Source organism: Hoplias malabaricus, chromosome 17 (assembly GCF_029633855.1).
Source record: "Hoplias malabaricus isolate fHopMal1 chromosome 17, fHopMal1.hap1, whole genome shotgun sequence".
Classification (NCBI taxonomy): Eukaryota; Metazoa; Chordata; class Actinopteri; order Characiformes; family Erythrinidae; genus Hoplias; species Hoplias malabaricus.
In genome coordinates, this window is record NC_089816.1 from 22,086,090 (window position 1) to 22,096,788 (window position 10,699).

At 41.7% G+C, this 10,699-nt stretch overlaps 2 protein-coding genes across 3 annotated transcripts; both read right to left on the bottom strand.

Moving 5' to 3' along the window:
- Nucleotides 1-79: 79 nt before the first annotated feature.
- On the bottom strand, nt 80-6,856 carry nocta (nocturnin a). Of its 2 annotated transcripts, none has more exons than XM_066649274.1 (3): nt 6,478-6,856; nt 2,200-2,472; nt 80-2,002 (listed from the first exon to the last, which is right to left on the bottom strand). In XM_066649274.1, the coding sequence occupies exons 1-3, from the start codon at nt 6,680-6,682 to the stop codon at nt 1,152-1,154; spliced, it is 1,329 nt and encodes a 442-aa protein (XP_066505371.1). In that variant the 5' UTR covers nt 6,683-6,856; the 3' UTR covers nt 80-1,151. The 2 variants fall into 2 exon arrangements, with proteins under 2 accessions (XP_066505371.1, XP_066505372.1); XM_066649275.1 differs by lacking the exon at nt 6,478-6,856 and adding an exon at nt 4,158-4,339.
- Nucleotides 6,857-7,886: 1,030 nt separating this feature from the next.
- On the bottom strand, nt 7,887-10,615 carry c1qtnf2 (C1q and TNF related 2). Its single transcript, XM_066649858.1, has 3 exons — nt 10,351-10,615; nt 9,892-10,156; nt 7,887-8,962 (listed from the first exon to the last, which is right to left on the bottom strand). The coding sequence occupies exons 2-3, from the start codon at nt 10,139-10,141 to the stop codon at nt 8,328-8,330; spliced, it is 885 nt and encodes a 294-aa protein (XP_066505955.1). The 5' UTR covers nt 10,142-10,156; nt 10,351-10,615; the 3' UTR covers nt 7,887-8,327.
- Between the last annotated feature and the right edge of the window lie 84 nt (nt 10,616-10,699).

Sequence of the window (10,699 nt, forward strand, 5' to 3'; positions counted from 1 at the left end):
GTTTTTTTTTGGGAAGCACTGGTAAATAATCTTTGCACAGGGACTTGTTCCATGTTTTAGATAAGGGAGTTAAAGATTGACTGTTTTTCTGATTTATTGAGGTATAGAGCAATTCTATAAACCCTTCACAATGCATAATTATATTGTTAGTATGTAAACAAAATCTACAGTGAACCTTTTTAAACCATTCCAAACCATTCTGTATGACTTACACGGCTTACACCTCACCAACTTAATTACACATTATTTAAACCACATTTTAGCAAATGAGTGCACGTGAGATTTAGAGTCAATCAATGACTAAAGAAAAGTTAAAATAGTATAGAGTAGCTATCACTGTAACTGAATACTGATCATCTGCAGCATATGCAGCAAATGGCACTTCGATAAATGTTCATTTCCCTCTCATAAGTCATTTATAAAACAAAACATGCTTAAATAATAGACATGATTATATTACCATTCATATACATCAGCAGTTTAAAGAGAAATGGTAATATTAACAGCATTATGGAACATTAACAGTTTCTGAGAATGTCCTGAGTTTACAATACATTAAAGTCATTATTAAAGTGAAATAAATTAATGGAATATTGCACAGACACTATTCATGAAGGAAAAAATAGTAAGTCTCCAGATGGAGAGAGTCAGTGTGTGGTCAGCTGAGGTACTATAAGACCATAGCCCCAGTACGGCACACAAGGACCAGGTCTGTGTGCGTGGTTCATAAGTTCTTTAAGTGCTTTAACAAAAATGAAATACATTCCCTGCCACATACTTTCACACAAACGTAAGCCTCATTCCAGCTGGATTAATTTCACAAGAGGAGGTTCTGTAATGTAATTTGTAAATGATATGACTGAGCAGTCTGGATCACTCAAGGCAGAAGTGATGCACAGCCCTGGAGATTAGTTTAACCAAAGCAGTGCCAGAGCCATTGATAAAAGGTGGAAGCTAAACTATTCTACACTTAACTTACCCACGTTTAGAGTTAACTACAGATTGCAGAATTGTTTAAATTTCTTTGACGTATACAACCTCCCAGTGTTAAACTAAACCAGGCTGATTAAGGTTTTTACACTTTTCTCACACACACACAGAAAATGTCCTGAGCTGCTCTGAGATCCCTTCAGAGGGTGCTGCAATGATAGCTACATGAGCCTGTGTGGCTCCTGGATGAAGCTAAGGTCACACACCAGGGAGAGGTGGTCAGAAGGGTAGTGGTATGAGGGCAGTCGGTCAGGACCAATCTGCTCTTCACTGGGCATGCTCAGTACGGCATCGACGCTGAATCCCAAACGTGAGTACCAGACATAATCGAGTGTGGCACGGCTCTCTCCACTCGGTCGAATCTTCCAGCTGGTGAAGAGTGGCTCTGTGTTGCCGTCAGAGCTCAGAGTCCTGTAAGCACTCTCCAGTTGAAGCGGAGATGCCAGGAAACGACGGTACACTTCTTCGTCCGGCTCTGCGTTGAAATCACCACACACCACAAGTGGGACACCCTCGCTATGCTGCCCTTGCTGACTGCATATTACCCTCAGCTGCTGCAGGAGGTGTGAGCCCTGGGCACTGCGAAAGGCCTCCCAGCCACTGCGAGCCTTAAGGTGAGTCACGGCCACACAGAACGTCCGGCCTGTGTCCCGGCACCGCAGGGTGGCCACTATAGCCACCTGGTTGGTCTTCAGCATCATCGCAGACAGACGCAGGTGGCTTGTGCCGAGCAACTCGAAGCGCTGGCGGCTGAAGAACAGAGCGCAGCCGTCTGGGCCGTTGTTGTCACGAACGTCTAGGCAGGGTGAGCAGGGCTTGGGGCAGAAACTACCCTGGTAGCCCACACGGGAAAGCAGCGGTTGGAAGGTGTCATAGTAGTGGTCCACTTCCTGCAGACACAGCACGTCCGGCCTGTAGGTCAGAATCTCCTCCAGGATCAAGTACTTCCTCTCGGCCCAGTTTAGTGCCTCCATTGGGCAGCGCACAAAACCGTCCTTACCCTCACCGAGAGCTGCAGAAGGAAGAGAAAAAAAGCAGTTTTTTTCCAGAACTCAAAACCTTTCTGGGTCTAGATTTTTAAATGTAACATAAGACTTGTTGGATAGATACAGATGAATAAAAGTGAAACATTTTCCAACCAAATCATATCAAATTAAATCAAACAAAGCTTCAATGAAGAAACATGTCATAATAGAAGTGCTCTTGTACCTTGTGCTAAAATGTTCCACTGCATGATGCGGATCTGTGGGTTGAGCGGGGTGCTGGCTCTGGTGCGAATGAAGTCTCTGTGTGGACGTGGAGGTCTGTTCCTCAGGACTTCCTCACACTCATGCAAGAGAGCCTCAGGGTCCGCCTGCTCAAACTCACACTCCTCCGTGTCGGTCTGTGTATGTGTGAGTCCATGAGGCAGCGGGGCGCTGCTCAGTGACTGAGCCAGAGTACTGAAGAGACGGCTGCTGCTGCTACTGCCCATCGGATATGCTGCACAACACACACACAAAAACATACACACTACTTAATACACCCCAACACAGCACTGTATACTTTTATTTAACTTTATACATTAAATATTCATAAGCGACATAAACAACAGAAGAAAAAAAAACACCTTTGTATTAGAGAGTTGTGAGGAGTACTTTATAAATACTATTTGGTTCCATTAATACCTGAATAAAGTATTATAGTCAAAGTAAAATCACATGTGTATGTTCACCTTCATCTCTTGTACACAATCACACAGACACCTTTAAAATACCCAAGGATAAAAAGTAAGTCTTACCCTGCACTGCCATATTTTTTCAGCTCGTTGTATAATAAATCCTAAAGATATTGGCCTGAGTGTTTCTGAGTGAGTGAGTCAGTGTGTGAATGTGGACAACGGACAGAGTGAGAGATGTCTCAGCAATGAGCTCAGAGATCTTGTGTCACTTTGTCTGGGTCTGCCAGTCTGAACAAGGATTAACTCACGCAATATGAATTACTCACATGCATGAGGCTGAGGGATAGGTGTGTGTGTGTGTGAGCAGTATGGTGGTGTTTTAAGTTTATTTCCTCTTAAATATCTACCATTATTCATCCATGTAACTCTGAAACCACAGAAACTTATGAATGTCTTTTGTTAAGTGTAATAGTCTAAATTAATTAATTAATTAATAAATAAAAAGGCCTTGATGGTATGGAGGGTGTATGACTGTTAAACTACTGACTACACCCAGTGTGTGAAACACCCACATTCAATCTGGGGTTCCCTATGTTCTACTATATGGGATTAGCACTTATGTCCTACCTTTGTATTGTGAAATATAAATTAATTTAGATCGCTCCCCCATACTCCAAGCATAACATAACCAGGAAAAGCACATCAATGCATGTATTTGTGCTTCAAACTTCAAACATGCACTATATTTTGGTTAAAATAAAACAAAACTGTGTCGTCATCCTTTTAGAGCAGAGCTAAAGCAGTTAAGAGTTATAAAATTGTTGCCGTTTTTTCGTAAGTGGATAATTCTTGTGACAGACTGCGCTGGTTAGTTACGAAAAAATAAAAGCTCCATTTCAAGAGAATTTTTTTTTTTTTTCCTGAATTCACATTTAGGCATTTCTTTTTGTCACAAACCCTACAGGGTTAACAGATACCATAAAACTAAAACATGTTCTTCAAGAATCTTTTGAGGGACCCATCCAAAAAATGATTTTGTTGCATTTAGGGGACCAACGGTTTATTTACGAGGTCATAGACTGCACAGGACCACTGTATTTCGCACCTTGACTTTACCTTCCCTTCTACAAAATACTGACGGCCATTTTAACAAACAAAAATTAAGTCTAAATTAGCACAAGATCATTCCAGTGATAGGTGCTTTCAGAAAGAACTCAGGAACTATCTGATCACAGAGTGGACAAGTTAGGAACACACATGTGCAGTGTTAACACCAAATTAATTTCTTGATTACATCTGCATATTCGTAAAATGTCTTTGTATATTTCATAAAGACAGAGCTAATCTGGCAAAGTCCAGCTTACATAACCAAGCCAAATATGTTTTGCAATAGTTTGACCTCCTGTTTTTGCTCCTTCCCTCACTTTCCATCGACCTTTAGTGCAACACGAGTTTTAAAACCCCAAAAAAGTCCACATAAATTTCACCCCCCTCATTCATCTCCAACCTTCTGGTCACTGTGCCTCTCTGTATCTCCTGAACCGGTGAAAGTCCTTTCGGGTCAGAGATGAACGACCTTAAACAAAATAAAACCAAAGAGAAAAGCCACTCCTTTCTGATTCAGTCCGGTTGTATTTCATAATCCAGTCAGAGGATCCATTTGGGTCCAGTAGCAGCCACAGTGAAGAGAAACAGACAGAGTGATCGCCCACTCATTGGGCTATTCAGTCCCAATCTGAACTCATGCGAAGCTTCCGGTGTGTGTGTGAACGCAACAGTGTGTGTTCCTACACACAGGCTTCATGAATAGACCACTGTGTCCAGGCTTCCATGGTCATCTGTGATGGACAATGGTTCGCTTTGAAAATCACGAGAGGGACACAACACATACGTACACACTCACACAGATGGGGGTGATGAGAAATGTCCAGTCTGTCCTAATTGAATTCATGAGGAGGAAAGTGCACCCAATTGAACTGGAATGTAATTTAATAAGCTTATCGTTTACTGACATTTTGACCAGAGGGGGAAACCCTCAGGTCCTTCTAGGGCTTCTCTGGGCCTAACGATAAATATTAATATCTAATAATAAATCAATTTTCTAATAGAAAATAAATATAAATACAATGACACTTCTTACAAAAACATTTGTAAAGAAAACAGCCCAAAATGTTAAGGTGCAATGGCTTGGATTTACCTTTATGTTTGTAAAAGTTTGAGTTTAAACTGTGGAATACTGGCTTATATTTACATTTATGAACACTCAGAGTAATTAACATATGCAATTGACACACAAAGGCAAAACTTGCATAACTACCTCTTTAGATCAGAGTCAAGGGGGAATTCAAGGCAATTCTAGCCATGGGCTGGAAACCAATTAACTGCTGTCTTTTTGGCTTTAGACCTTTTAATTGAACATTGCCCAGTCTCTCCAGAGCAATAGCTTAATTACAGGCTCAAACAAAAACTGGCACACTGTCCTGCACTGTAAATACAGCTACAAATGTGTAACCTAATCGGGAAGAGGACTCACATTTCTGCTGAATGAGGGGTCACAAAGTGTGGGGGTAGCTGAGGAATGTGCTGGACATTTACACTGACCTTTGAGTTTTGGTGGCAAAGTTCAGTGTTACACAATCTAGTTTATCATATTACTTTGCAGTGAAGGACCGCGCAGAACACGGTGTGAGTTATGGACAAGTTATAAATAAAGCAACTGGAAAAAAAGACCGCAGAGAACAGATGAGGTTTAAAACAGAAGTAAACAAAAGCTCTTCACATATGTCTGACTGAGCAGTGAGGTACTGTGCCTTTCAATATAGCCCTGCCACCATTTATTGTGGTTTAAAATGCATAGGAAATTACAGTCCAGCATTTCAGACGGCAAGGAACAGGAACAGGCATTCTAAGACTAAGGAATGTGCATAATTGTCAATCCTACAGAGATGAGTCAAATATTTTTGAACATATATAGGCACTAAAGGGAGGATTTCAATACAAAAAAAGAATTGTTTTAGTTTTAGTGAAGCATTTATAAAGAAGTCATTACCACATTGTTTAAAAACACAGTATAATGCAAATTTATTGCACCCCTAAAACTGAAACAAAAGGTAATTTAAACTAATTTGTGTGTTTAGGGGAAAAAATATTACAGCAAATGCAGATAAATTCTAGTCCTCCCATAATCTCCACAGACCCTCCACTACACCTGCAGCACCAACCCACACACTGAGAGAACTAGCTGTTTAGGTTTATGACATACGAAACTCTACCCGTCTTAATTCACTTTTTGGAAACAGTTTTGGAAGGCTTTGGTTTAAAGCAGAATTACATAGCCTTGACGCTGAGTGATTATTTCACTCATGACACGTCTCCTTCTGTTGAAACGCTTCACAGGCACGATGACACATGATTTTCACTGGAGGGGGCGCAGAGATTAACTATGCTTTCTATATTCATGTATTTACATCTTATTCTAATGACCTTCAGTGATTTTACACACAGAAACGCACTCTAAATTGTTTTAAACAAGTCGTTAATATTTGTACCACCTCAGTACTGGACTGGGCTTATTAACCCGCATGTTTCCTAGCAACACCGTATCACTGCGTCAACAAGAGTATTGTATCAATACGTTGGAAAAAGTAGTCCCTAGAACGGAAAGTCAGCAACTTCACATACAGTTCATAAAACACTCTTCATATTTTAAACACAGCCTGTGTGTCTAAGGTGAGACAGGCCACTAATTCACAGACTGAGTCATCGAGCAGCTCAACCCCTGAGTTGGCAGAATGATTCATCTACCGACAGCTTATTATCCAACTCACCGTGAGCTACGTTACGAAGCGCTGCCGAACTGGAACTGTCCTCCTGAGACTGAGGCTTGTGTTCAGAGCCGGAGAGACCGCGCCGTGAAACCGCAGAGACCGTCCTCTTCACCGCGGAGGGTTTCCGCTCCTTCCGCAGCGACGAGACACAAAATGTGGCTAAATCCCGCTGCAGCAGCGGAGAACAGCGCCTTACCGGATACATAAGTTACAGGGCCAAGGAGGAGCTAAACTAAAGCTTGTTGAACTAATCTATAACTTAAAGACCTGTAACTTTTTATATGATCTGGGCCAGTCTTTTGCTCAACTCATACTTTTGAGAAGTGCCCTTGAAATCCCCCTTTAGAAATCTCGATTTCGGTGAAGTCTTCTCCTTACCGGTGAATGTTTCGTCATGTCTTCAGGAACCATTTCTGGAGAGGGTCAGAATTGAAATAATAGTCAGAATAACTGTCCTTTAGAGGGTATTCAGAACTCCTGTAATTTGAGTAATAAAATCACAAAATGTCTTACAAATTAATGTTACTATATAATAAATTCACAAAGCAGATAAATGTGATTTCTGACTAATTTACACCTTGGACCACCCCCACACGCTGCCTGAATGGTTCATTCCGAGTGTAAGGGGACTCCGCGTGCTTTCCCTTTAACGTTTGTGGCCTAATTTGCATAACTTTACGTCTTTCGACCAATCAGAGGCGAGTGCGGTTGGAGCAGTTTAAAACGACCATTTTCATCATCAATGACGCATTGATTTCACGCCCTGACTGTTCCAATAAACACTAACCCAGGAGACGACAGGAAAAAGGTTACTTAGAGACCACAGTAAAGTGTTTTTCAGCTCCTTAGCCAGTCTGATCCAAGATCAGGTTGATCTTAAAGGAAATTTCCACTGAATATCCAGAATTACATATAATTAAATCAAACAAATTCACTGTACATCATTTTGGACAGTTAAATCTGTGCTTATTGTGTATGCAGCTTTATGGAATCAGGGGTTTTAAGTGTGATTTATTGTGAAATGGTTAACTGTAGAGAAAACATAATACTTATACAATCCTGAAAACTGCATTACTGTTTTACACAAGGGAGTACCAGGTAACTGAGTTAACACACACTTCTTTTAAAAACACTCCTTCTCCAGAAACTGTGTACACAGTCAGCATTCCAGCTCTGTTTTCAATTGTTTTGTTTTTTTTTACTAGAAAACCTGAAGCCAGCTGACGTCCAGTCAGGGTAAAACAGTGAGCTTTAAGGTTATGTAATGGGCCAGTTAAAATTCCACCACCACACTATCTGTTGCATGATGTCTGTACTCAAAACATCCTCTCAATACCCTGAAGTCAGTGTATTGTTTGTTTGAGGTTGGTTGAAAAGTGAGGTTGAACGCATGACCATTTGTGATTTTCTGTATGTAAATGTGTGCTGAATTTTCTGTGCCGAAGTCTTTATGTACTTAACCTGAATGTCATTAACCCTCGAAGATCTGAAGGATGCACAGGGACATTGGATAAATTAAGTAGTCCTTTAAATGCAACAATCACAGTCTCCTCCATTCTTGAGCTTACAGTTTGTGGGATGACCACACAAGTTCATGCATACTTATTACTTTCTATAGACCTTGCAGTAGTTAGCTGCATGATGTTCAGTCTGAATTAAAGGGAAGTGTACAGGGGAAGTACATTTTTGTAATAATTGGTCTGCCTTTTGAAATGTTCATCCAAATCTAGAACAGTTCTGCAACCTTTGTTCTTTAAAATCTGTTCATGCAGTCCTTTGGCTGTAAAGTTCAAGAGTGCAGTTAGTGCACGTAATATCTTTTATGATGTTAGTGCACAACATGTTCATCATCAGGACCCAGGTCTGCCAGTGGTCTGCACACGGCTGGAATTGGCCTGATCAGCGTAGATGAGAAATCCTGTGAACATACTGTCCGTCCAGAATGGGTCAAAAAACAGCCCATTCTGCTCAGAGTAGAAAATTTGTAGCCAGACTTGATCTCTTTTCAGCAGCCGGAGCACAGTGGACCCTGATGCAACGTCATGGTTTCCTGTGTTGGCATCAAAAGTCTTGATCTTGTACTGGCCGTTGTGTACAAGCCCTATAGCCAGGTGTTTGTTAGCCAGTGTGATGTCATAGGTGAAGAAGTACACACCTGGGATGGTGCAGGTGAACTTCCCATTGCTGGCGTTGTAGTGACCGCCCTCGTTCATTAAGATGCGATCAAACCTAATGGGCATGCGCTCTTTGGGATAGCTCTTGGTGATTGCTACAGAGAAAGCGGATCTCGCCGGTTTCCCACAGTTACAGCCTCCAGGGGCGCCAGTCTCACCTCTGTCCCCAGTTTCCCCCTTCAGCCCTGCAGTCCCAAGCATACCAGCAGACCCTCGCACTCCTTTCAGACCCCTTGGCCCTGCCCTGCCCACAACTCCCTGGCGGCCCTTGATTCCAGGTTTTCCAGGATTGCCCTGGCGTCCTTGTTCCCCTGTAAATGTAAAGTACACATGCAATTAGAAGTAAAACCAATAGCACATTTGAAAACACATGGTTATATTTATTAATATTAAAAATAAGTGCTGTCACCTTCTCACTTTAAGTATCCTAAAGCTAAATACAATTTATTTAACAGAATTACTGCTAACAATATTCATAAAATAGGGCTTTTGATTTGCAGAAAGATGTAATCTTGTCAGTGGTAACAGACAAAGGTACGTAGTGACGAAAGTGTCTGAGATTTTTTTTAGGTGCAGTTTCATAACGTACTGTTCACTTCTCTGAAACAAAATATTAACAAAAATCAACCAGTTCTTAAGGCTGTTCAAATTTCCTGAGTGTTTCAAGGAGAACAGAAGCCTGAACTGCTCTTTAAATTAAACAAAATGAAGAGCAGACAATCAGTACAGAGGTCGTTTACATTATCACTATTAAGGATGGTTAGAAGATGGTCAAATAAGAATTCATTTGGACTGTTATTTTTTCAGAAACGCAGTGACATTTTTATGTTGAGGAAAAGTAAAATTGAGAAAATGCAGGATACTTGTTTGTCAAGAAAATGCAATAATCATTCATTTGAATTAATCCTCATTGCAAAGCAGTACAATCAAATTTGGATTCTGTGTGTAAACCATAGATGGCAGCAAACACACAAACACACTAGTGAACCGGGCAGTGAACATACAAACACCTGGAGTGGCATACAGCCTAGGGAGCAGCTGAGGTCAAATCACTTCTGCACTGGATGTTGAGGGAGGACAAAGAGCTGTTCCATCCCTCCACACACCACCCTTTCCCCTGCTGGTCCTGGGGATTTAACAGGTGACCTACTGGCCGCAAACCTCTATCTCAAACTTTTAGGACAAAGCCAAACCTTACGCACCTCATCTCTCACTAAAAAGAAACACAAAGATCACAAACCCCGCTCTCCTTTCTGACCCTTGTCTCCGTCCTTGCCGTCTTGACCATCGGCACCTGGAAGGCCCATCTGGCCGGGGTTCCCGCCTGGCCCTGGAGGGCCTGGACTGCCTGGAGGACCCTGAGGCCCTGGAAGGCTGCAGACGAGTTGCGAAGAGTGAATGGTGAAGTTGGGTGCTTTCTTTATGGCTGTGTTCACAGTGAGCACAGAGGTGAGAGACAGCAGGCTTAGGGCCAGCCACGGTTGATGCATGATGGAGTTGTTACTCTAAAACATCAAGTAGAAGCCAAAGTATTGCATTGCACAGTGGTTTAAAACAAAGTTTACTTGCTATGCTTTACGTGTAATTACATAGCAAGTCATGCTGAATAATCCTGGTTAAAACCAATAGTCATGACAAGACAGAAAATATAACAGCTTGGTCAGAGAGTACAGGTAAATATTTGCACATACAAACTCACCTTTCGTCTTGTATAGGTGACGAAAGACCCTGCTCATCTGCAGCAAAATTTAAACTCGTCGATATTCAGTGTCGGCTGCACACGACAGCAGCAGAAGCATCCGCCCTGTTTTCACGTTCGCTGCCAGATACTTTCAACATGATGTAAGAGGGGAGGGGATTTCGGAGGTCTTTGTATATCTCAACTGTTGTAGCTTAGATTTGCCTGCTGCCATGTGGTGCTGAAACATGTTTGAGGCAGCTGGTGGCAAAACAGAACTTGATTCAAATGGACAGCTATCACTGCATTGTTTTTAAGAACGAATTAAAATGTAGCAACAGACACCATTGAAAACCTACTCATAACAGCA

Excerpts from the sequence above, each read along its gene's own strand:
- nocta (XM_066649274.1), bottom strand. The coding sequence starts at position 6,682 with ATGTATCCGGTAAGGCGCTGTTCTCCGCTGCTGCAGCGGGATTTAGCC. Across the intron at positions 2,473-6,477 it reads GCTTCGTAACGTAGCTCACG|CATATCCGATGGGCAGTAGC; the intron begins GTGAGTTGGATA and ends TGTGTTGTGCAG. Across the intron at positions 2,003-2,199 it reads GTGGAACATTTTAGCACAAG|CTCTCGGTGAGGGTAAGGAC; the intron begins GTACAAGAGCAC and ends TTCCTTCTGCAG.
- c1qtnf2 (XM_066649858.1), bottom strand. The coding sequence starts at position 10,141 with ATGCATCAACCGTGGCTGGCCCTAAGCCTGCTGTCTCTCACCTCTGTG. Across the intron at positions 8,963-9,891 it reads GGGTCAGAAAGGAGAGCGGG|GGGAACAAGGACGCCAGGGC; the intron begins GTTTGTGATCTT and ends TTACATTTACAG.